At 27.7% G+C, this 21,760-nt stretch overlaps 1 protein-coding gene across 1 annotated transcript; it reads left to right on the top strand.

Annotated features, from left to right (window-relative positions):
* Positions 1 to 1,311: 1,311 nt before the first annotated feature.
* LOC112706284 (auxin-responsive protein IAA8) lies at positions 1,312 to 4,584 on the top strand. Its single transcript, XM_025757509.3, has 8 exons — positions 1,312 to 1,517; positions 2,288 to 2,357; positions 2,572 to 3,022; positions 3,222 to 3,448; positions 3,535 to 3,761; positions 3,861 to 4,002; positions 4,126 to 4,187; positions 4,305 to 4,584. Exons 3-8 carry the CDS (start codon positions 2,612 to 2,614, stop codon positions 4,325 to 4,327), a joined length of 1,092 nt encoding a protein of 363 aa, XP_025613294.1. The 5' UTR covers positions 1,312 to 1,517; positions 2,288 to 2,357; positions 2,572 to 2,611; the 3' UTR covers positions 4,328 to 4,584.
* Positions 4,585 to 21,760: the final 17,176 nt, after the last annotated feature.

The raw sequence follows: 21,760 nt of genomic DNA on the forward strand, positions 1-21,760 counted from the left end.
CTCAATATTCTGTGCTAAACAAATATGATCTACGACTTCGAGTAAGAAAAAGCCACTGCCATAAAAATAGATTTTGACAAATCAAATTGAGTTGGTTTAGTGGTTAGCTCACTAATTCGCTTAAATTTTAATCTGTCGAATTGAGAAATACCGTGAAAAATAAAAAAACAAATCAATCGACAAAATATTATTATAAAAACGTGCGACAAAGTAAATAGATTTTGACATGCATAAAATAAAATGAAAGGAATGACCTAATTTTATTTTAAAATTAACAAAAATAAGATAAGATATTTCATGTGATGATCATCTAACGACCCATCAATAAAACTCTTCATTTATTTATGTGACCATCTACCATAAATGTATAATCCACATTACATTAAAAGATATTATAAATTAATTACACAGAAAGAGAAGTGATGGTAGGTGATATAAATATAAATATATAATCTTATTTAAGAGCAATATTACGCAGCGAATAAAATTTATTATTTTTTTTAAATTTAGTTAACAAACATTTTTTTATTTAAAAATTATAAATTTTAATAGAATAAAAAATACTAATATAAAAGATTAACTAATATTTCTAAAAAATATTATTTTTAATATTCTTTTATCAAAAGTTATATCTATATATTAAAATTAATTATTATGTATATATTATTTAAAAAATAAATAAATTCTTAATTTTTTTAATTCAAAGAGATATGAATTTTAAACTAATTAAAAATATAAAAAATGTTTTTAATTTTTAAAATATAAGATATTTAAATTTTTCTATCTAAAATATATAAACATAAATTGATTCTCTAAAAAGATTTAAATATCTCATATTTCAAAAAATAAAAAATATAGAATTTATTTATTTTTTAAATAAAAAACAAAAAAATTATTTTTATTTTTTTATTATTTAATTTATTTTAATATAAATTTTATATTTTAACATATATTTTATATTAATAAGAATTTAATCGCTGTTTTTTGGTATGTAATTATTATAAGAACTTGTTTAGAATGCTAGAAATTAGAATTTACTCGAGAGTTGAATTTTTTATTTTATTTTAGAATAACTAAAAAATAAATAATTTAAATTTTTTAGTAATTCAAAATTTTATTTTTTCTTTATTTGTAAATTAAATTAGAAGGAGTCTGATTTCTAAATCTACGCACACATTTTTTAAATTTAAATTATATTCTATTAATATATTATAATTATTCTAAATTATAAAATTAAATTTCAAACAAAAATATTTTTTTAAAAAAAAATAGAATTATTTTTCTTATGATAAATGGTTTCAAACAAACTCTGAATGTTTTTTTATTTAATTAAATGCATGGTGCTTCTTCATTGACATGAGACACCAAAAATAAGCTCTTGTAACTTTATTCCCCAATGGAGGGTCCTTAGTTCTCTCTTCTTCCACTCTCTCTTTCAATATTACCCTAACACCCTTCTTCTTCTTCTTCTTCTTCTTCTTCACTCTTTCTGATCTTCTCATTATTCTTCAACACGAGTAAGTAAAACTCCTAAGTTTTTTTTTTTGTTTCATTTTAATTTCTTATGTTGCTTCATGGACTTTTCATTGAAACCCTTCTGCAATTCTCTGTGTCCCTTTGCTTTTCCCCTTTTTTGCTTTCAACTGGGACATGCATCTTTATTCCACTTTTTCTTAATTCCTATTTTTGTTCCAGTAATGGATGAGAAAACTCTCAAAAAACTCTTTTTTTTTTCTTTTTCTTTCAGTGCATTATTAACACAAAGTAGTGCTCACTAGTTTCTGTTTTTTTTTTTTTTTTTCAACTTTTCTTCTTCACTTTCCCTTTTTATTTTCTGACCAAAACCAAACTGAGTCCGTGTTTGTTATCTTCACTTCTGGATGATTTTATTTTATTTTATTTTCAAAAAATGAAATTGAAAAAAAATCTGCTTTTTGTTTTTCGTCTATCTACTGAAATGTGCTTTGATGGAAGATGACTCAGCCAAGAGTGAAAGACTCTGACTCATAAATTTTCATGTGAATTTTTTTAAATTTATTATTATTATATTTATTACAGCTTGTTTTGTACTATGTTTTTAATTTTATTCCCCTTGGGTTATTTTTAGAACTTTGTCTTGTAACTTTTTCCACCGAAAAGTAATTATTACTTAATATGTGTATCTATCATTCTATCTGTGAGTCTTTGCAGCAATGAATGGCGATTCTCATTTTCTTTTTAATTGTCTTATATTTATTTGTTTTCATTGGGTATATAAAGTTCCTAACTTTGCCTTATTGCAATTTAGGAATTTGTACTTGGCTATTGTTGTTCATTTGGAGCTTCTTTGGATCAAAGCAAAGAAAATTTGAGCAAAGGTATGATTCAATTTTTAATGTGTTATTGGAATTTATGACATTGAGGTTGCTTATGAATATTGTGGGAAAGCTGTGTTTCAATGTATTGTTTTCTCTGTTTGATTGATAAGTTTGAAGGCCGTGGAGTGTGGTGCAAGATTCTGTTTAGTCAAAATGATCTGTTATTCTGTTTGTTTCATGAACCATTTCAAATGCTGTTTTTGTTGTTTGATAGGGAAAACACAAAATTTGGGAACTTCTTGGTTTGAATTTTGATGTCACTGCCGGTATTTAGCATAGTGGGGGAGGAGGAGGGCAAAAGCAATGTCACTTTGTTGGTTTCGTCGACTGCCATGGAATGTGCTCGCATCGAGAGCTCCGAGTTGAAAGTGCGAAACTACATGGAATTGTCTGGTTGTTCTTCTGCTGACAGCTCGGTTTCGCCCTTACCGGACGAGCATAAAAGTAATCTGAACCTGAAAGCTACTGAACTCAGGCTTGGTCTCCCGGGATCTCAGTCTCCTGAGAGAGATTCTGATCATTGCTTAAGAAGCTCAACTCAGTTTGATGAGAAACCACTTTTCCCCCTGTGCCCCTCGACCGATGATCATCATCATTCCCCTGCAAAGGCTGCTGTTTTGGGTAGCAAAAGAGGATTCTTAGATGTAATGAATGGGTTCCAGAAGGTAAATGTCAATTTAGTCTGAGGAAATATCCTTTTTAACTATGATCTTTGGGTACTTAAAGTAATCTTAAAAGAACTTGCTTGGTTGAAATCTTGTTTTTAGTATGTGTAAGACTGTAACATGCTCTGATCATAGCTTTTTATCTGCTCGAAGTGAGATACTGCTAAGCGAGATACTGAGTCGCCGATCTATCATGCAGGGGAATTTTTTATCTAATTCAGAAGTGAATACAATTCTGTCGCCGAGGCCTTCTTCTAACTTGGGATTAAAACCTGGTTCTCTGCTTGAGAGTCTTGGGGTTCAACAAGCCAAAATGAAAGAAGTATCGACTACAAAGGTTGGGGTCGAGAAGCCTCATGCTTTCAATGAGACCAGACCCAGTCTTAATGGTTCTGCGAATAATAATAGCAGTGCACCAGCTACCAAGTAAGTAGAATACTCGAACCGATCACATTAAGTTTGAGCATAACTGTGGAAATGATTTCTGAATTCTGATATTCCTCGTGCGACAGGGCTCAGGTCGTGGGGTGGCCTCCCCTAAGGTCATTTAGGAAGAATTCACTGGCAACTAATTCGAAAAACACAGAAGAAGTAGATGGACAACCGGGGTCCGGTCCACTGTTTGTCAAGGTCAGCTTGGAGGGTGCTCCCTATTTAAGGAAAGTAGACTTGAAGAATTACTCTACATACCCGGAACTATGTTCTGCTCTAGAGAAGATGTTCCGCGGTTTTACTATAAGTAAGGAAGAATTCGTTTGATGCAAGAAAACTTAGTCTTTAAGTAATTTATGGTCAGTTTGCCTGGATCCAGTTACTGCTTGTTTCGGTATGATTTCAGGTCAATGCGGATCTTATGGGACTCTGGGAAAGGAGTTGCTGAATGAAACCAAGCTGAAGGATCTTCTTCATGGGTCGGAATATGTTCTTACCTATGAAGACAAAGATAATGATTGGATGCTTGTGGGTGATGTTCCATGGGAGTAAGTTCTAATTCTTTCATGCACTTGTTTTCTTATAGGCATTGAAAACTCATCTGAGATACAAATTTACATTTTACATTATTTGTTCGTCTTCAAAGTAACTTCAACCCTTTATCTTTGCAGGATGTTTATCGAAACATGCCGAAGGCTGAGGATCATGAAGAGTTCAGAAGCAATTGGCCTTGGTTAGTATTTTTCAAACTATCTATAAACATAAGATTCAAGGGAATCCCAGCATATGTTATGGGTACTTGGCTTCGAATCCCAGCATATCTTATTCGAGTTTCCCCTTTTTGTGTCAGCTTGCAGCTCCAAGGGATGTTGAAAAAAGCAAGAGCAGGAACTAGACATGGCAACAACAACAGAATCCATCATAACCAAAGACATTTTGGCCAGGGAGAGATTATAATACTAAGCTATCTTAATATTTGTGTTAATGTTCATTATGTGTGTGTTTGATGTGTTCTTCACGGCATTTTATATATTAACTAAGCCGTTTTTTATCATATGATTTTCAACTCTTATAACCCCTTAAGACTTGAGTATTTGTGAGTTAATTAATGATGTGGTTGAAGGAGGATATGATATGTAGTGTGTAAATTTTGATTTGTGTGCTTTTGTGATTTAAAATGACAGCATGTTCTATTGTTCTGTGTCATGTGACTTGTTTACGGTGAAAACTCACGTGCAGTTGTTTTTATATGAAATTGATAGCTGAAAACCGTTAAATAATTTGACTGATTTGACTAAATTTTCATCTAACGGCTCTCATCTATTAACTTCATGTGAAGTCGACTGCACCTGAATTTCTACCTTGTTTATTCATCATTCATTTTTGTAAAGTAATAAATCGGTTTTAAATTGGTTTAAAAATAAGAGCTGGTTTCTAAAAAATAACTAGTTTTATGGAAACTCGTTTTAAAAATAATAAATTGTCTTAAGAAATTAATTTTATATTTTTATTTATGAAATTGTGAATTTGATATGAATAATTAAGAAAAATAATAAATTGTTCACAAATACAACAATAACAAAACCTTGTCCCACTAAGTGGGGTCGGCTACATAAATCAAACGACGTCATTGTGTTCTGTCATGTATCATGTCTACAAAGAGACCGTTTACATGTAGATCTCGTTTGACCACCTCATGGATGGTTTTCTTAGGTCTTCCTCTGTCTTTCGCCCTTTGTCCATCTTCCATCTCATCTACCCTCCTGACTGGATGTTTTATCGGTCTTCTTCTCACATGTCCAAATCACCTGAGACGCGATTCAACCATCTTTTCCACAATGGGTGCTACTCCAACTCTCTCTTTTATATCTTCATTCCTTATTTTATCCAATCGCGTATGACCAATCATCCATCTCAACATCTTCATCTCTGCCACATTCAGCTTATGTTCGTGCTTCCTTTTAGCCGCCCAACACTTCGTACCATTCAGCATAGCCGGTCTTATAGCAGTGTGATAGAATTTACCTTTAAGTTTTAGAGGCATTTTTTGTCGCATATAAAACCAGATGCACTCTGCCATTTTGACCAACCTGCTTGGATCATATGATTTACATCCTGTTCAATCTCTCCATTATCCTGTATGATGCACCCAAGATACTTAAAACTTTTAACTTTTCGTAGGATATTTTCTCTAATCTTCACTCTATATTGGGGTTTTCCCTTCTCAAACTGAACTTACATTTCATATATTCCTTCTTGCTACGGCTTATGCGCAGACCATACACTTCTAAAGTTTCTCTCCATAACTCCAACTTCTTATTTAGGTCTTTCCTTGACTCTCCCATAAGGACGATATCATCGGCAAAAAGCATGCACCATGACACAGGTTCTTGGATGTGCTCTGTGAGTACTTCCAAGACTAATGTGAAAAGGTATGGACTTAAAGATGATTCCTGGTGCAATCCTATACCAATAGGGAATTCCTCTGTCACACCACCTTGAGTCTTCACACTAGTGGCCCCATCATACATGTCTTTAATTGCCCGAATATATGCGATCCTTACTCTCCTCTTTTCTAAAACCTTCCATAAGACCTCCTTTGGTACCCTATCATACGCTTTTTTCAAATCAATAAACACCATATGTAGATCCCTTTTATTACTACAATATTTCTCCATCATCCTTCTTAACAAGTATATCGCTTCAGTAGTAGATCTGCCTGGCATAAATCCAAATTGGTTCTCTGTTACTTGTGTCTCTTTTTTCAACCTCCGTTCTATCACCCTTTTCCATAACTTCATAGTATGACTTATAAGCTTAATCCCTTTATAGTTTTCACAACTTTGTATATCCTTCTTATTCTTGTAGATAGGTACCAAGGTGCTCTTTCTCCACTCATCAAGTATCTTCTTTGACCTTAGAATTTCATTAAAAAGCTTGGATAACCAGTTGATGCCTTTTTCTCCAAGACCCTTCCAAACCTCAATCGGGATATTATCAGGTCCTATAGCCCTGCCATTTTTCATTTGCTTTAGAGCCTTTTTTACCTCGAATTCTCGAATCCTTCGATAGTAGTCAAAGTTTTGATCTTCTTCCCTTGAGCATAATCGACCAAGGCTCAAAAGAGTCTTCTGTCCCTCATTAAATAACTCGTAGAAGTAGCTCTTCCACCTTTCATTAATCTTCTCTTCTTGAGCCAACACCTCTCCATCCTTATCCTTTATGCACTTAACCTGATCCAAATCTCTCGTTCTTCTTTCCCGACTCTTTGCGATTCTATATATACCTTTTTCTCCTTCTTTCGTGCCCAAAGACTGGTAGAGACCCTCATATGCTCGTGTTCTTGCTTCACTTACAGTCACTTTTGTCTCTTTCTTAGCTGCCTTATATTTTTCCAGTTATCTGCATTACGGCATAAAAACCACTCTTTAAAGCATTCCCTTTTTATCTTTATCCTTTCTTGTATACTCGCATTCCACCACCAGGACTCCTTGTCTCTTGGTCCTATTCCTTTAGATTCACCAAAACTTTCTTTTGCTGTTCTTCTAATAACTTCTGCCATCTCCCTCCACATTTCTTCCGCGCTTCCATTCCCATCCCACTTTGCCTCTTCTCCTACTTGTCTTAAGAAGCTTCTTTGTTCCTCACCTTTCATCCGCCACCACCTCGTCCTTGGGTTCTTCGTATGATGTCTTTTCCTCAACTTTTACTTAACGCAAAAATCCATGACAAGCACCCTATGTTGTGTTGTCAAACTCTCTCCCGGGATAATTTTACAGTTAATGCAAAATTTTCGGTCGACTATCCTCAACAAAAAGAAGTCGATTTGAGAGCTTGTCATGCCACTCTTAAATTGTTCACAAATAAACTACTATAATATTATTGTTGTAAATAAATTTAAAAATAGTTAAGAAACAGAAAAATTAAAACAAAAAAAAAATAAAAAAGTAACTTCTAAAAGTTTTGTGACAATATGGTCGTCTTTGTTTCTATGCTTAAATGTTAAAATTGACTCTATTCATTTTATCCCCTATTTTCGCTCTTAGAGTCAAGGTTCAACAAATAATTGCATTGGCCAAAATACTTAGGAACCAACTTATATGCGGATTTTTTTTTGTTTTCTTTTTCCTTTCCAACTCTTTATTTTTTCTCTTGTTTTTTTTTTTCATCAAAGATAGAGAGACTCGAATCCGCAACATCTAAATAAGTATGGAGAGATTATGTCATTTTAGCTATAACTCGTTAGCTATTTTCTCTCTCGTTTGTTAAAAAAAAATTATATAAATATATAAAAATTGTATTTTCGTCTATAATGTTCAAAAATTATATTTTGATAATATTAGTTTCTAAATATTTTATTTAGGTAACTTGCACTTAATATAATATCTCATATTTGTATATTGAAAAAAACACTCATATTTTCACATATTAACAAATTAACTTTTTATTTTAAAAAAAGTTGTATACTCTGCATAATTGGCATTGGTCATCATTTTTATGATTACTAGTACATGCCTATTGCTTTATATTTTTTCAATACTATCTATTTTAATATTAAATATTATTTATTTAGAATTAAATATTATTTTAATTCTCAACATTTTAGTTAAATCCTCAATTTTTTCTGACTCTTAAAATGTCCTAATTTTTTTCTTCAAAAGTCTTATTTCATCACGTATTAATCATCTAGTCAAAATTATATATATATTTCTGAAAATACACTTTTATTCCATGATCATCTTCTTCTACATAGTACCAACCATCGTAATTATGGTTGTAATTATGGTAGTCATCATAATGATTACAGTGATTTCACAGTGAAAGTGATATAATAATAATAATAATAATAATAATAATAATAATAATAATAATAATGATGATGATGATAATGAAAAGGAATAATTTTTGAAAAAATTTTAATTTCGACCAAAAGATAAAAATATGATAATATAATTGTGACAAAAATAAAATGTTTTTAATATTAGGAACAAAATTATAATTTAACTCGAACTTCAGACACCAAATAAATATTTTACCCTGCATATTTATTTTGATATAAAAAATATTATTTTATTTAATTACTTGTATGACACAATTAAACATATTGGTAGAAGTTGGAAATTATAAAAAAAATAGGTTTTTTTTTTTGGATATGAGATAACCAACTAACTAGTTTTTCTTTTTTTTTTTGGTTTAATTACTCGGTCAATCTTTATAATTTTATCGAATTTTCTGTTAGGTCTATTTATTTTTTTCTTTTAATTGAGTCCCTATATTATATTAGATTTACAACTAAATTTCTACTATAATAAAAATATTAGAATCAACTGAATATTCTGTTAAACAAAATAGAATATTCAATCAAGTGTTACATATTCGTTTTGTTTATCGGAATATTTCATTAATTCTAACATTTTTATCACGGTAGAGACTTAATTACAAAATTTGATATGATATAGAAATTCAATTAAAAAAAATATGTAAATACTTAATTGAAAATAGAACTAACAAAATAATTAAATATTAATTAAATAACTTTTTTTTCTTTTGGTCAATAAAACATAGAACACACAAACCCACCCCTCACACACCCCCTTGAGATACTCTCTTTTTAATAACTTCAATTACATATTAATTTTGGGCTTTGGGATTGGATTTAGAATTTAAAGAATTTGTGTAAGGACTAGAAAGTATGTATATGATTCAGATTTGGGCCTTAGATCTTCATGGGCCATTTGGGCTTTATGACTTATATTATCCCAAATAGCAGGACCAAAAATTTAAACATTAAATAGTACAACCAAAAGTGTGAAAAAAAAAAATAGCAAATGTGTGTGGCTTACTAGTCCGCTTAAGCAAGTGTCGGGGGTTCGAATCCCGCCTTGTGCATGCAGCAACCCATTGGCCAGCGATAAACCCTTAAATGGAACTCAGTACCGCGGCGGATTAGTCCTTAGTCTGCCGAACTGGGGGATACCGTGGAAAACCAAAAAAAAAAAGATTATGGCAATTCTTCTAATTTTGATATAAGTGCAACTTTTTTTTTTATTTGATATTTTTATCTGATTCACTAAGATTTATTGATTGTTTCATTTTCTGTAATATACTTTAAATAATACTCATTCCGTCCACTTTTAAGTATCTTTTTTAACATATATTATACATCTACACATAAATGTTGATATAACACTAAAATTAGATGGAAATTTTGTATTGCAATTTGAAAGCTTTAAAATTCTTTATTTATGCGAGTTGTTATCAAATGTGTATTCCTAACAGGTATTACTAGCCCATTTAAGTCCGCTTATTTGCGGGTCATAATTTTTCAGTCCGGATTGTTTATGTCTAGTTCAATGGATTAAACGGGCCAGCTCGTTTATTCTTTTATTTTATTTTTTAAAAAATATTTTGACAAAAATATTATTTTTATGTAAAAAAACTTTTAAAAAATAATTTTTTTAGTTGATGGGTTGGATTTTCGGATCAAGAGAAATATTGACTAAAAGTGCTATTATTTTTTAAAAAAATTAAACGGACCACCCATTTAGCCTGCGGGTTAGTCCGTTTAACCCGTTATTTTTTCGGGTTAATCGAATTCAGTCCGTTTAGCCCGAAATTTAAACGGACTTAATTTTGGAGACAAAATCCGCCTATTTAAATGAATAAACGGACTGTTCCGATGGATTTAGCCTATTTTAACGGCGCTAACAGGTATGACCTTAATAGATCTTAATTTAAAAAAAAAAAATCATAAATTAAACATATGAAAAAGTATCTGCTTATTGTATATGAACATAATAAGCTTTAGATTTAAATCCTAGTTTTCCGATTGAAAGACATGTGCAATATCTGATCATCAAGTGTGATCCTTCAATAATTACAAAGATTTATCCAACTAATTTCATTCTTATTTAAAAACAATCATATGCTAAACAATGCACACTTTTACCAGTTTTCTTTTTTTTTTAAATTATATAAAAAAAATAAATAAAAGATGCTCATGCAATAATCAAAGTAGAACATGATACATGACAGATGAAATAATTAATATATAACTAACTATATTAATTTATGCATTTTAATATTTATCTATCTTCTCAGAACCAATCAGATTATATTGTTTTGACAATCAAGCCATGTGGTTTCAAGAAAGAAGCAAAATAAGGTCAACTTGCTTAATGCATGCACCATCATTATGCATCCATTCACTATTTTTAAATATATATTAACAAAAAAATATACATATAATATTCATAAATAAAGAAAAATGATCCGAATTTGTCTCATATAAAAAAAAACCTGTCAACGGTTTTAATCATATATATTTTAAAATTATAAAAATTAGCAACTACCTAATTAATTCTGTGCAATACCCTACCACAATTATTTTTGTAAGGTTTTCATATAAAAAATAAATAATTCTCTAACGTAAGCTCTGATTCATTGTGCTAATTTTTAAATCATGTCCCTCTATTAATTAGTTAAATTCAAAGTATTATACTGTATATTATAAAAGTCAAAGCACAAATGTATAGCGGTCAACTCTGGACTACTTTGGCTTTTTTTGCTGACTGAATCTGATGTATGGTATGGTTATACATAACTACTAAGTTATATAATAAATAACCGTACCTGTCACGTTGGATGTTCATTAATATTGACCATAGTCAATAACACTGATTTATTTCATGAAAAATTATTTTGGCTAAAAAATTTAAATATGGAAGTTATGGGTGTATATACAATGAAAGATTCTGATTGGGTGATTTTTGTGCATGTGGGAACATGCAATTCAATGGGAACAAAGGTTTAGGGTGAAAAACTTTGCAAATGGCAAGGTAATTTTAATAAATTAAATATTATAGTACATAGAGTAACATTTTTCTAAAAAAAGGTTAATTAAAATAATTATTTTTTTTTTTCGTTCACACTGAAATGTTATATTTTCGGTTCTACCAAAATATATATTTTTTTGCATCAGCTGCTTCATTCGTATACGGGAATAAAGATATTAAAAATATTTTTTTAAGATATTTTTTTAATAATTAAAATTTAATATATATAACCGATTAAATTGTGTTATTTTTATTAAAATTAGATCAAACAAATCAATTTAGCCAAAAAACTAATAAATTAAATTTTGAATCGATTTAAATTAATATTTTTATAAAAAAATGACTACAATATTTTTATTATAAAAAATAATTAAAATATTTTTATTATATAATATATATATATATATATATTAATTTTAAAAATTCTAAATTCTAATCCTATGATCACAGAGAAGAAAATGATTAGAATTTAGAATTTTTAAAATATTAATATATAATAAGAATATTTTAGTTATTTTTTATAATAAGAGTATTGTAGTTATTTTTTATAAAAAAATAATATTAATTTAGACCAATTTAAAATTTGATTCACTATTTTTTGGTTAAATTAATTTGTTTGACTTAATTTGACAAAAATAACATGATTTAATTGATTATATGTGTTAAATTTTAATTATTTAAAAAATAACATTTTAAACGTCTTTATCTGAGTGACTCCCGGTTAATATACCAATATAACATCTATTTAAAATACAATTCTTATAATATTTTACCCATTTTTTATTTCGTAAAAATTAAATATCAGAATAATGTAGCATGGTTACTTTTATTAGTCTTTTGATGAGTTAATTGGTTAATAAGCAACTACTAGTATTTTAAATTTAATATTATATTGCTGAATTCTACATCTAAGGTCGGTCCATTAATTAATTAATTTACCTTCACATTGAAGAAAAACAAAATGGGAGAGGCTTGTTATAAGTTAGTGTGTCAGCATCCATGTTGAGCTTGCAGAAATTTAGAAGCAGCAAGGGATGGCAAATACCCATACATTGCTACGTTTAAAGAAGTAAGTGATAGCATGCATGTTTAACCAAATTTTCTGAAACATAGTGTTTCAAACTTGTCTGTCAGATATTAATTTAAATATAAACATAAAGTGAGATATTAGAAAATCAAATTAGAGATTAATTTTTTTGTCTTGATATTTTATTTTTACTGTCCCATTTTCGGGAAGATAGAAAATATATATAAAAAGGAATTTCACGAGGCAGAAATTTTGCTATTTATTTATGTGTGATTCAATTAGGGAATTAATTTTTTTTAAGACGACATACAAGATAAATAAAAGAAAAAGAGAAAATTAAAGTTGACTGAATGTAGGTCCCAAAAAAAAAATAATAATAAATTCAGAGTGTGCTATAGTTTTTGAGTGCAAGATCAACCTAATTCAAAAGGGAGAAATTCATTATAAGAGAAAAACAAAAGAAGGAAAATTTATCAAAATTTTATGTTACCAAAATTTTAGACTTTTCTTAGTATATGTTACCAAAATTTTATGGCAATTTTAATGTAGTGATTTTAAAATATCATTTTTGATATTTTTAAAAAATAAATTAATTTAGAATTAAATTGTATTAGAATTAATAGATAAAATAAAACTTATTTTATCTTAAAGAGACGATATTATTTTGATAAAAAGGTAATTAAATTTTACTATTTATATAACTATTTTATTTGATAGAATAATTAAAAATAATATAAAATTTTAATTAAATTAAAATCTAACATTAAAATAACAAATTATATTTTTAATTTTAAATTAATATTTATAACATCCGATCCTATAATTAATATATCATTCTATGGAATCAAAAATAAAATTAAACTTAAAATTAACATTGGAAATACTCTATGTAATGAAAAATAAAAATACTAATCATACACTAAAATCAGTCACTAATATATTTGTATATAAATATATATGTAGTTTAATTTATTTTTAATGTATATTTATATTTTAATATATATTTTATATTAATAATTAATTTTAATGACTAATTTTAGTATAAATGTAATATAGTCGAATGAAAAATTACTTAATAAATATCATCCATTCATCGAATTCGGAAACATAAGTAAGTTAAAGGGCTAAAATACCTTTCATTTGGACAACAAGAATAATCAAACACTTCTCTCAGATAATATACATAACAAGCTCTTAATACATGAAGTCATTCATATTATTATTAACACTATACAATATTAATATAAATTTAAAGGTAAAAAGATAAAGACATTTCATCACCATAAGAGGCTTCCTTATAAACTATACATTGCATGTGGAAAATGGTTGAGACTATAGCTTTGAATTTTCAACACTAATGCTCTAGCTATGGACCCCACCTCATCTAAATCCCCATATTTGAAAAGCTTAATCAAAGTGTGTATTAAACAAATGATATAGGAGAAGTAGTTATATGCGGATGAAGGGTCCAAAATTAAACAAATTAAAGCCTGAAATGGAGTACATTATTATATTATTGCATGATTGAAGGAAGCTTAGAAGTCATGAACCATGGATATAACTCACTGAATTTATTGGCTATGCTATAATTAATTAATATATAGGACCCTTCCCACTATGGATTTTTTTTTTAATATGAAAAGTGGGTTAGCTTTTGACAAAGGGTCAAAAGGGGATTGTGGGCAATGTAAAAGTGATGTTCATAAGTGTCATGTTTTCTTCCTAACTGGCAATGTTCACTGACTAACATGGCATTTGATTGACATTTTGTATTTGATATTTCTTTAGATAGCAAGATGTGACTTGCTTAACTTTGTATGTTTAAATTGTTAGGACATCATGTTGTTATTTGAATGAGTGAGCTTCATTGTTCTGCCATGTTTAGATTGAATGACTTATATTCGGTGTTTAAGGTTTTTCTTTTTCTGTGATATTTTCTAATTCGACATATTAAAGATTATTTCGATGCGAATCAAATCTTTATTTAAAAGTTTGTTGTTAGTCAATAAATTATTACATATATAAGATGATATTAAAATTTTATATACTTATTTAAATGAATTAATGAACTAACTACTAAAACAATCTAAATTGATGAATATTTTTTTCATTTTAATATATATTTCATGAAAATATATTGAGTTCATTAGTTGGGCTACAACAAATATTTAATTCTCTAAATGTTATGTTTTAAAATGGTTAGTCTTGATAAATGTTATCGTGTGAACTAAAAATTGTGTATTTCTTGAAATGATTATCATAATCTTTATAATTCTGAACAATCTTTACTATTTGTATTAATATTAAAAAAATTAAATCCATCAAAGTAACCCTAATGCAAAAATTGGGTCATAGCATTCAAGTCATCATCCGAGATCTTTTTAACATAATAGCTTTTAATTTCATTAAAACTAACAAATAAAATATAACAGTAGTTCAAATTGTGAGGTTGTACCACACGCAGATTTCATGGATAACTGTTGGTGAATTGCTTGCAATAACAATAGTATATAAGTCTATCCAACACCAAAATTTCAACCCACCGTCATTAGAACAATATCACAGTTCTTGAACCTATGACCATTAGAACAACATCACGGTTCCTGAACCTATGGCCATCCCAAAATTCTAATCCACCGTTGGTGTTGTAACCCTTCCTTTGGTCTGTATTGAAAAGATTAACCAGCTGCATTGCGTCCAAATTCAAAGTGTGATAATGATTTAAAACTTATGACAATTGAGAAATGGAAAAAAGAGGAGGCAGGAGAAACTGAACACCACAGACAGTGGGAGTCTCTAGCACATATTCGTGAGAGGAAGAAGTCTCGTTTGACGACCCGGATTCAGCAACATAATCTGTATCACGAGGCTGAGCGAAGTAAATTGGTCTTACATTCAACGGGACTACTTGAGGATTCGAAGAGGAAGGCCCACTACCACTAACCACGTCACAAACCGCAAAGCATACCACTCTATCACATGTTGTGGCATTAGTCTTGCATGTATGTTGAACATTACTTTTACATGCTGATCTCCTTCAAACCAGAATAATCTGTTGGTAAATCCACGGCTCAGAAGCGCGTGCAAAAATCTATATGCAACCCATCCAACCTCCTTACATTCTATTCTCTCATGTTGCATAATATGACAGTTTTTAGTGCATGTAAGGTATTAACACGGGTAGTGTGTAACGTCACAGTTGAATTAGACTAAAAAATCACTCCTTAATCACTGTTTCTTACTATCTCATGGGATAAATTACAACAAAAAAGAACTAATTATTATTTATGCGAACAAAATTGAAGGATAAAGAGATAAAGAAGAGAAAAAAGAATGAATTATGAGGATATTGTTGAGGATGAGAGAATATATATAGAGTTTTTCTCCAAGATATCTAGGGTGTAGAGATATCTAAACCATAATACACGGATCTCGGATATTGTGATCTTAATTGATCTCTGACTATATCTTGGGTGCTGTAACCCAATTTTTGCATTTGACTATATCTTGGGTACTGAGAACCTAATAAGCTTTTGAATGCATCTCAGGTGTTCAATATTCGTTTTTCGACATGAAATGTATTCTAAGTACATTGTGTATTTAAGTAATTATTCTATATTTTATGTATTTCTGTAAATTTTATATTTATTTAATTTAAATAAATTTTTTTTCAAAAGTGTAGTTGAGTAGGTGAAACTTATTCTTCCTTGACCAAATAACGAGAATTCAAACCTCATTCGATTAGATATAGAAAAAGGCTAATTATTTTATTTGAAAATATATAAATCAACATATAGTAGTTAAGTGGTCGAATTATTCATCTACTTAAATCAAATTAATCTTTAACTATTGAGTTAAAAAATATAATGGAAAACAAAAAACAAATCAACACATATAAATAAAGAAAAAACCTAGGGAGTCAGCACTTTTATTAAAATTTGGCCAGTATTTATCCATTAAAAGGAAAGTGAATAATTCTACACCATTAAAAATATTATTGATGACTAATTAATGACTACAAATCACAAAATCTGTTATCCCAACATTTCTCATAAATGAATACTTGGTCAAAATATTTAATGGTAACTTTTTTTCTCACAGTATTTCTCATTTTAAAAATTAAGAGTTATGTCATCATAGATCTAATAAGTTCTATTTAAAAATTTATTATTAGCCAATAAATTTAAACTAAGATACTTACTTAGATAAATTAGTGAATCAATTATTAAACCATATCCCTTGGAACGATGAATCAAAGAGAAAGTGAAATGAAATCTTGATAGAAAGAGACCCCCGGGGAATCACCTTCACCAGAACCAGATGCTTCAAAGTTCAAATCAATGTTATCAAATCAGATGGTGATGTAGGAAACACAAGCATGGGTCTCATGGCTAATTTTGTGTTATGTGTCTTTGAATTCTAACTTGCTTCCAAAGCAATTCACATGACCGACCACTAATTAATTGCAATGTTGTTACTCCACCCTACTGATTAGATTGCATAATAGAACCTTATTTGAAACCCATTTTAGAAGTTAGTCATAATAAGGGTTTGACCTCTTTCTCATGATTAACATTATTATTTAACAAAATTTTATTTGTCATATACGTATATATATTACTTTAATTGTGTGTCGCATGTCGTGGTAAACTTTAATTTTAAAGGCTAAATTTTAAACGCGTATATATAATGATGTATATACAAAATGAGTGTATGGTAACGAATTAAGGAGAAATTAAAATTTCGAGTGCCTACATATCAATAATATATTTTATATTTCAATGGTAAATTAATATTTTTATAGTTTGTTTGGTGATAAATTAAATATAAAATAAAATAAATAATAAAAAATCAATTTTTTTATTTTTTCACATAAAATTTTGAAAATAATATAAAAAATATAATTATAACAAATTAATAATAATAAATAAAGTAAAAATAAATTATGTCTTTATTCAATATTTTTATTTATGTTTTATTTTTTAAATATAATTTTATATTTTTGTATTTATATATTAATATCTTGTTCTTGTAAATAAAGACAATCCTAAAAAATAGACTATATATTATCCACAAGTTCTCTCAAACTCTCATAAGAAGCGAAGGGTTGAAACACTAAGTCATCGAAGTTTATTAAAAAAGGTCTAGGTAAGAGATATGATACCAATAAAGTGTTTATGTGGGGTTTGGATTAATTTAAAAAATAAATTAAAATGAAACATATAAATTATTGCGTAATTTAAATTAAATTAGTTTGATGTAATATTTTTAATCTAATAAAAATATTAGTAGATCTAACAAATTATATTATTGGATTTTTTGTTTGAACTTGACTGAATAATCAATTTATATTAAATTGATTTTTTTTTAAACGGAAAATAAGAGAGGAAAACGACGAACAACTAATTAAGAGTAGAGTATAGAGGTGGTAATATGTATTCTATTCGCGGATATTCAATCCGACCTCATCCGATCGAATAAGGTTGCTAATTCAATTTGTAGTGGGTAGAGTTTTTGTGTGGGTCGAGTAAGGTGCAGGTTGAGTCTCAATACTATTCGGCCAACCTGCATCCTATATATGTATATGTTATATACTTATATAAAAATATATTTCAAATGGATGTTGAACTAAAGACCTCTCATTAAATACAAAAGATCTTTAGTCATTAAAAGAAGATCTTTAATTGATAACTTAATTTTTTTTTACATAAAAGTCAGTTCTATTTTAAATTATCAAGTTATATAATAATATTGTATTTTTTTTGTAATCCGCAGGTAGAGTCGGATACCCGCAGGTTAAGAGCAAATAAGGTTAGGATTGGGATATTCTCAACCCGTGGGTAGGGTATAATTGAGTTTATATAAAAATCTTAACCTACGAATAAGGTTATGATTGGTTCCAAACCGTATCTTACCCTACCCATTATCACGCCTAGTAGGATAGTAATAGTAGTTGGGATTTGAAAAAAAATTAACAAAAATTATTTTATCAATCTCTATAATTTTATTAAATTTATAATTAAATTTTTATAATTTGTTTCTATCAAATAAGTTCTTATACTATTTTAAATTTTGTATCAAATTTTTGCCATATCAAAAATATTAAAATTAAGAAAATATTTTTTTTCTAAATAAAATACCCTTTCTTTTATCTTCTATTTAAAAAGAAATAATCTATTAATTTTAATATTTTTGACACAACATAAATTTAATTATAAAATTTAAAATAATATAAAAATTCAATTAAAAAAATAAATTATAAAAATTTAATTACAAATTTAATAAAATTATAAAAACTAACAAAATAATTTAACAAAAGACAATATTAGTCTCCAGTTAACACAAGGGTTTGCTTTGTTGTTTATGTGTCTGACGCTTGAGTAATTAAGATTTTCTAATAAATAAAATAAATATAATATTTATCATCGATTTATATATTTTTTAGAAGAGAATATTTTTATATAATATTATCTTTTTATAAGATAATATTTTTATATAATATTATTTATTTTATTGACAATGTAAATAAAATAATATTACACTTATATTATTGTTATTGCCAATGAAATAAAAAAAAATTAATGCACAGATTTTATTTATAGAGATCAGATGAGATATATTTAAAAAAGATTATGAATGAATTTCGTTTGACATTACAAATGGAATATGAGTAATATTATTGAGGTCACTGTACAAACGAGATTAAGGGTGTGTTTGGCAAATCCGTTTGAAAGGATAAAAGTGCGTTGAAGTTCTTTGAACACTGTTTTTTTATGTTTGGTAATCTTTTTTCTTTAAACGCAGAAGTGATTTTGCAGCTTAAAAACGCATTTACTGAAAGCAAAAAATTGTTGCTTCTGCATTTACTTCAACGTGAGTTCACCTTTGATGATCATTATTGATTTTTTCCAAAAGAATTTTCATATTTGTTTCAAATCATTTCAAATATTTTAAATTTTTTTCAATTTTTAGTTTTTTTCAATAAATTAAATAAAAAATAACTCATAAATAATAAAAAAACATAATTAGTAAAAAATTAGAATCCAAAACAATAAACAAAATAAGATTATTGAGAATATTTATAAAAGGTACTAAAATATATTATTTTATATGTTATTTTTAATTTAATAAATAAATATTAATTTTTATTAAAAAATTATAATAAACTAAAATAGAATTTTATAAATAATATTATATAAAAAATATACTAAAAGAAGTATAAAAAAATTAAATATACTAAAAAATAATATTATAATTTAATATTATATTTTTTTAGTAATTAACTAATTATTTATCTAAAAGTGATTTTAATTAATATGATCTAAACAATTTCATTCTATCAAAATCAATTTTAGTATAAAATTGCCAAACATAAATCATACTGGTATAAACTCACTTCTATCTAAAATCAATTGTACAAAATCACTTCCATTCAAACTACAGTCTGACCAACTCTAATCCAAACACACACCAACTCGATGATGATTGAAGGTCTACATAAGTGGTTCTATATATTGTGATTGCATATGTACCAAATTTTCTAAATATTTTATTCTTCTTTTAGAAAATTTTCAGAGTGCATATATATGTAGGATGATTTATAGTCAGACAACACATTATAAAAAATTAACTATATTAAATTATATTTATTTTAATTAATTAAATAAGTAGAATTAATATAAGAACTAAAGTGTGTCCTTTTTATTGAAAAAAAAAACCTTTAAATAGTATTTGTTTTCACATATTAAACTAAGAATGGAAGACTGAAATTTAATATTATATTTAGTGGCCACAGACTAAAATTAAAATTTTAATTTTAGAATAAAAAATTTCATTTTCTTCTACTTTCCGAAAATAAGAATACAAAAAACTAAAATTTTTTAAAATAGAGATTGAAATTTTAATAATATTTCTTTTAAAAAATATTCTTATTTAACTTTTTAAATACTAAATCTATTCTTTTAATTTTTATATTTATTTTAAACTAAATATAATACTAACTCAATTAAATACATTTTATATCAAATACAATAAAAGTTTATTTTAGTTTCAATTTTTCAATTTCAATCTTAGTCCCTCTTCTAAATACAGTCTTAATACTTATTTATTGCGAGTCACTTTGGCTTTCTGGATCTCTGTGCAATGCAAGACAATAATTCGTTTAAGGTTACTGGCACAACCTTTTACAACACAAAATATGGACAAGATTATGTAATTTGTCATCATGTATCCCCCAATCAACATTAATATGTAATATCGTGGTACTGATACAACATCTTAAGACTAATTCCCACGAGTTATGTGCTGCATCTTTAAAGAATATTTAGAAATTTAATAAATTAATATTAGTTTTATTAATATTTAAAGGAACAGTTTATTACCGTTCTAATTATTACCTATTGGAATATTAATGAAAAGTGACAACTAATGTAAATGTACGTGATTTATATGGTTGCTTTGTGCTATTTGCTTGTATATACAATTGCTCGTTATTTCAAGAAAAAATAGTACTAAGAGTGCAATTATTCAAATGTAGAGAGTTCTTATATTTATTTATTTTAGAGAATAGCGAGTTTTATTATTATTATTAAATAAAAAGTTTATAGATTTCATTGTTTCTTGTAGATTATTATTATCAATCTTATAGCAACTAAATGTAAAGATATATATCTCTTTAAAAAAAATTATCTAATCGCATCTTAAAATCACAATAGATATAAATTTTTGTCATTTTTTATTCATATTTTTCAATCTTAAGCCACCTAAGTTTGAAGGCGAAGATCTCCTTTCTCACTTGCAGCCATAAAGGAGACCTAGCTCCTAAGAATTTCTCCACCCAATCTCAAATAGCTAGGATGCTAATGTAAATTTTGAAAATCTCTCATGCATCTATAAATAGAATCTCCGTCAATATGTAAGTCGATGTGATATATAATAGAAATTATTCTATCTAATTTGTTTTTTTCATTTCATAAACCACACATATATACAACTAATATCCTCACACAGCAGCAAAATTTTACTAAAATATCGAGACTAATTATAAATTAAACAACAAAAATTTTTCTAAATTATATACAAATTAATACTATCTATATTCACTTATATTTCCAAATTACAACTTAGCTATTGATTGATATTTTTCATATTTGACTAAACTTTCTATTATTTTCTATATTTGGCTAAGTTTTTTGTTATTATCCCCCTCAAGTTGGAGCATGTAAGTTATGAATGCCCAACTTGACCTAAATTGTTATAAACTTGTGGGGACCGAGAGCCTTAGTGAAAATGTCAGCCAATTGAACTTGTGTTGGGAGATATGATGAAAGAAGACATTGCTGCATAATTTCATCTGGCAGTCAACCTCAATGTGCTTCGTGCGTTCATGAAGAACTGGATTTTTAGCGATATGCAGGGTTGACTATCGCAGTATAGGCGAATGGG

Source organism: Arachis hypogaea, chromosome 8 (genome assembly GCF_003086295.3).
Source record: "Arachis hypogaea cultivar Tifrunner chromosome 8, arahy.Tifrunner.gnm2.J5K5, whole genome shotgun sequence".
NCBI classification, from domain to species: Eukaryota; Viridiplantae; Streptophyta; class Magnoliopsida; order Fabales; family Fabaceae; genus Arachis; species Arachis hypogaea.

What these genes read in the sequence shown, in the direction of transcription:
- LOC112706284 (XM_025757509.3), top strand. Translation starts at nt 2,612, where the DNA reads ATGTCACTGCCGGTATTTAGCATAGTGGGGGAGGAGGAGGGCAAAAGC. An exon ending in TAATGAATGGGTTCCAGAAG is followed by an intron (nt 3,023 to 3,221) that starts GTAAATGTCAAT and finishes TCTATCATGCAG; the next exon opens with GGGAATTTTTTATCTAATTC. An exon ending in GTGGGTGATGTTCCATGGGA is followed by an intron (nt 4,003 to 4,125) that starts GTAAGTTCTAAT and finishes TTATCTTTGCAG; the next exon opens with GATGTTTATCGAAACATGCC.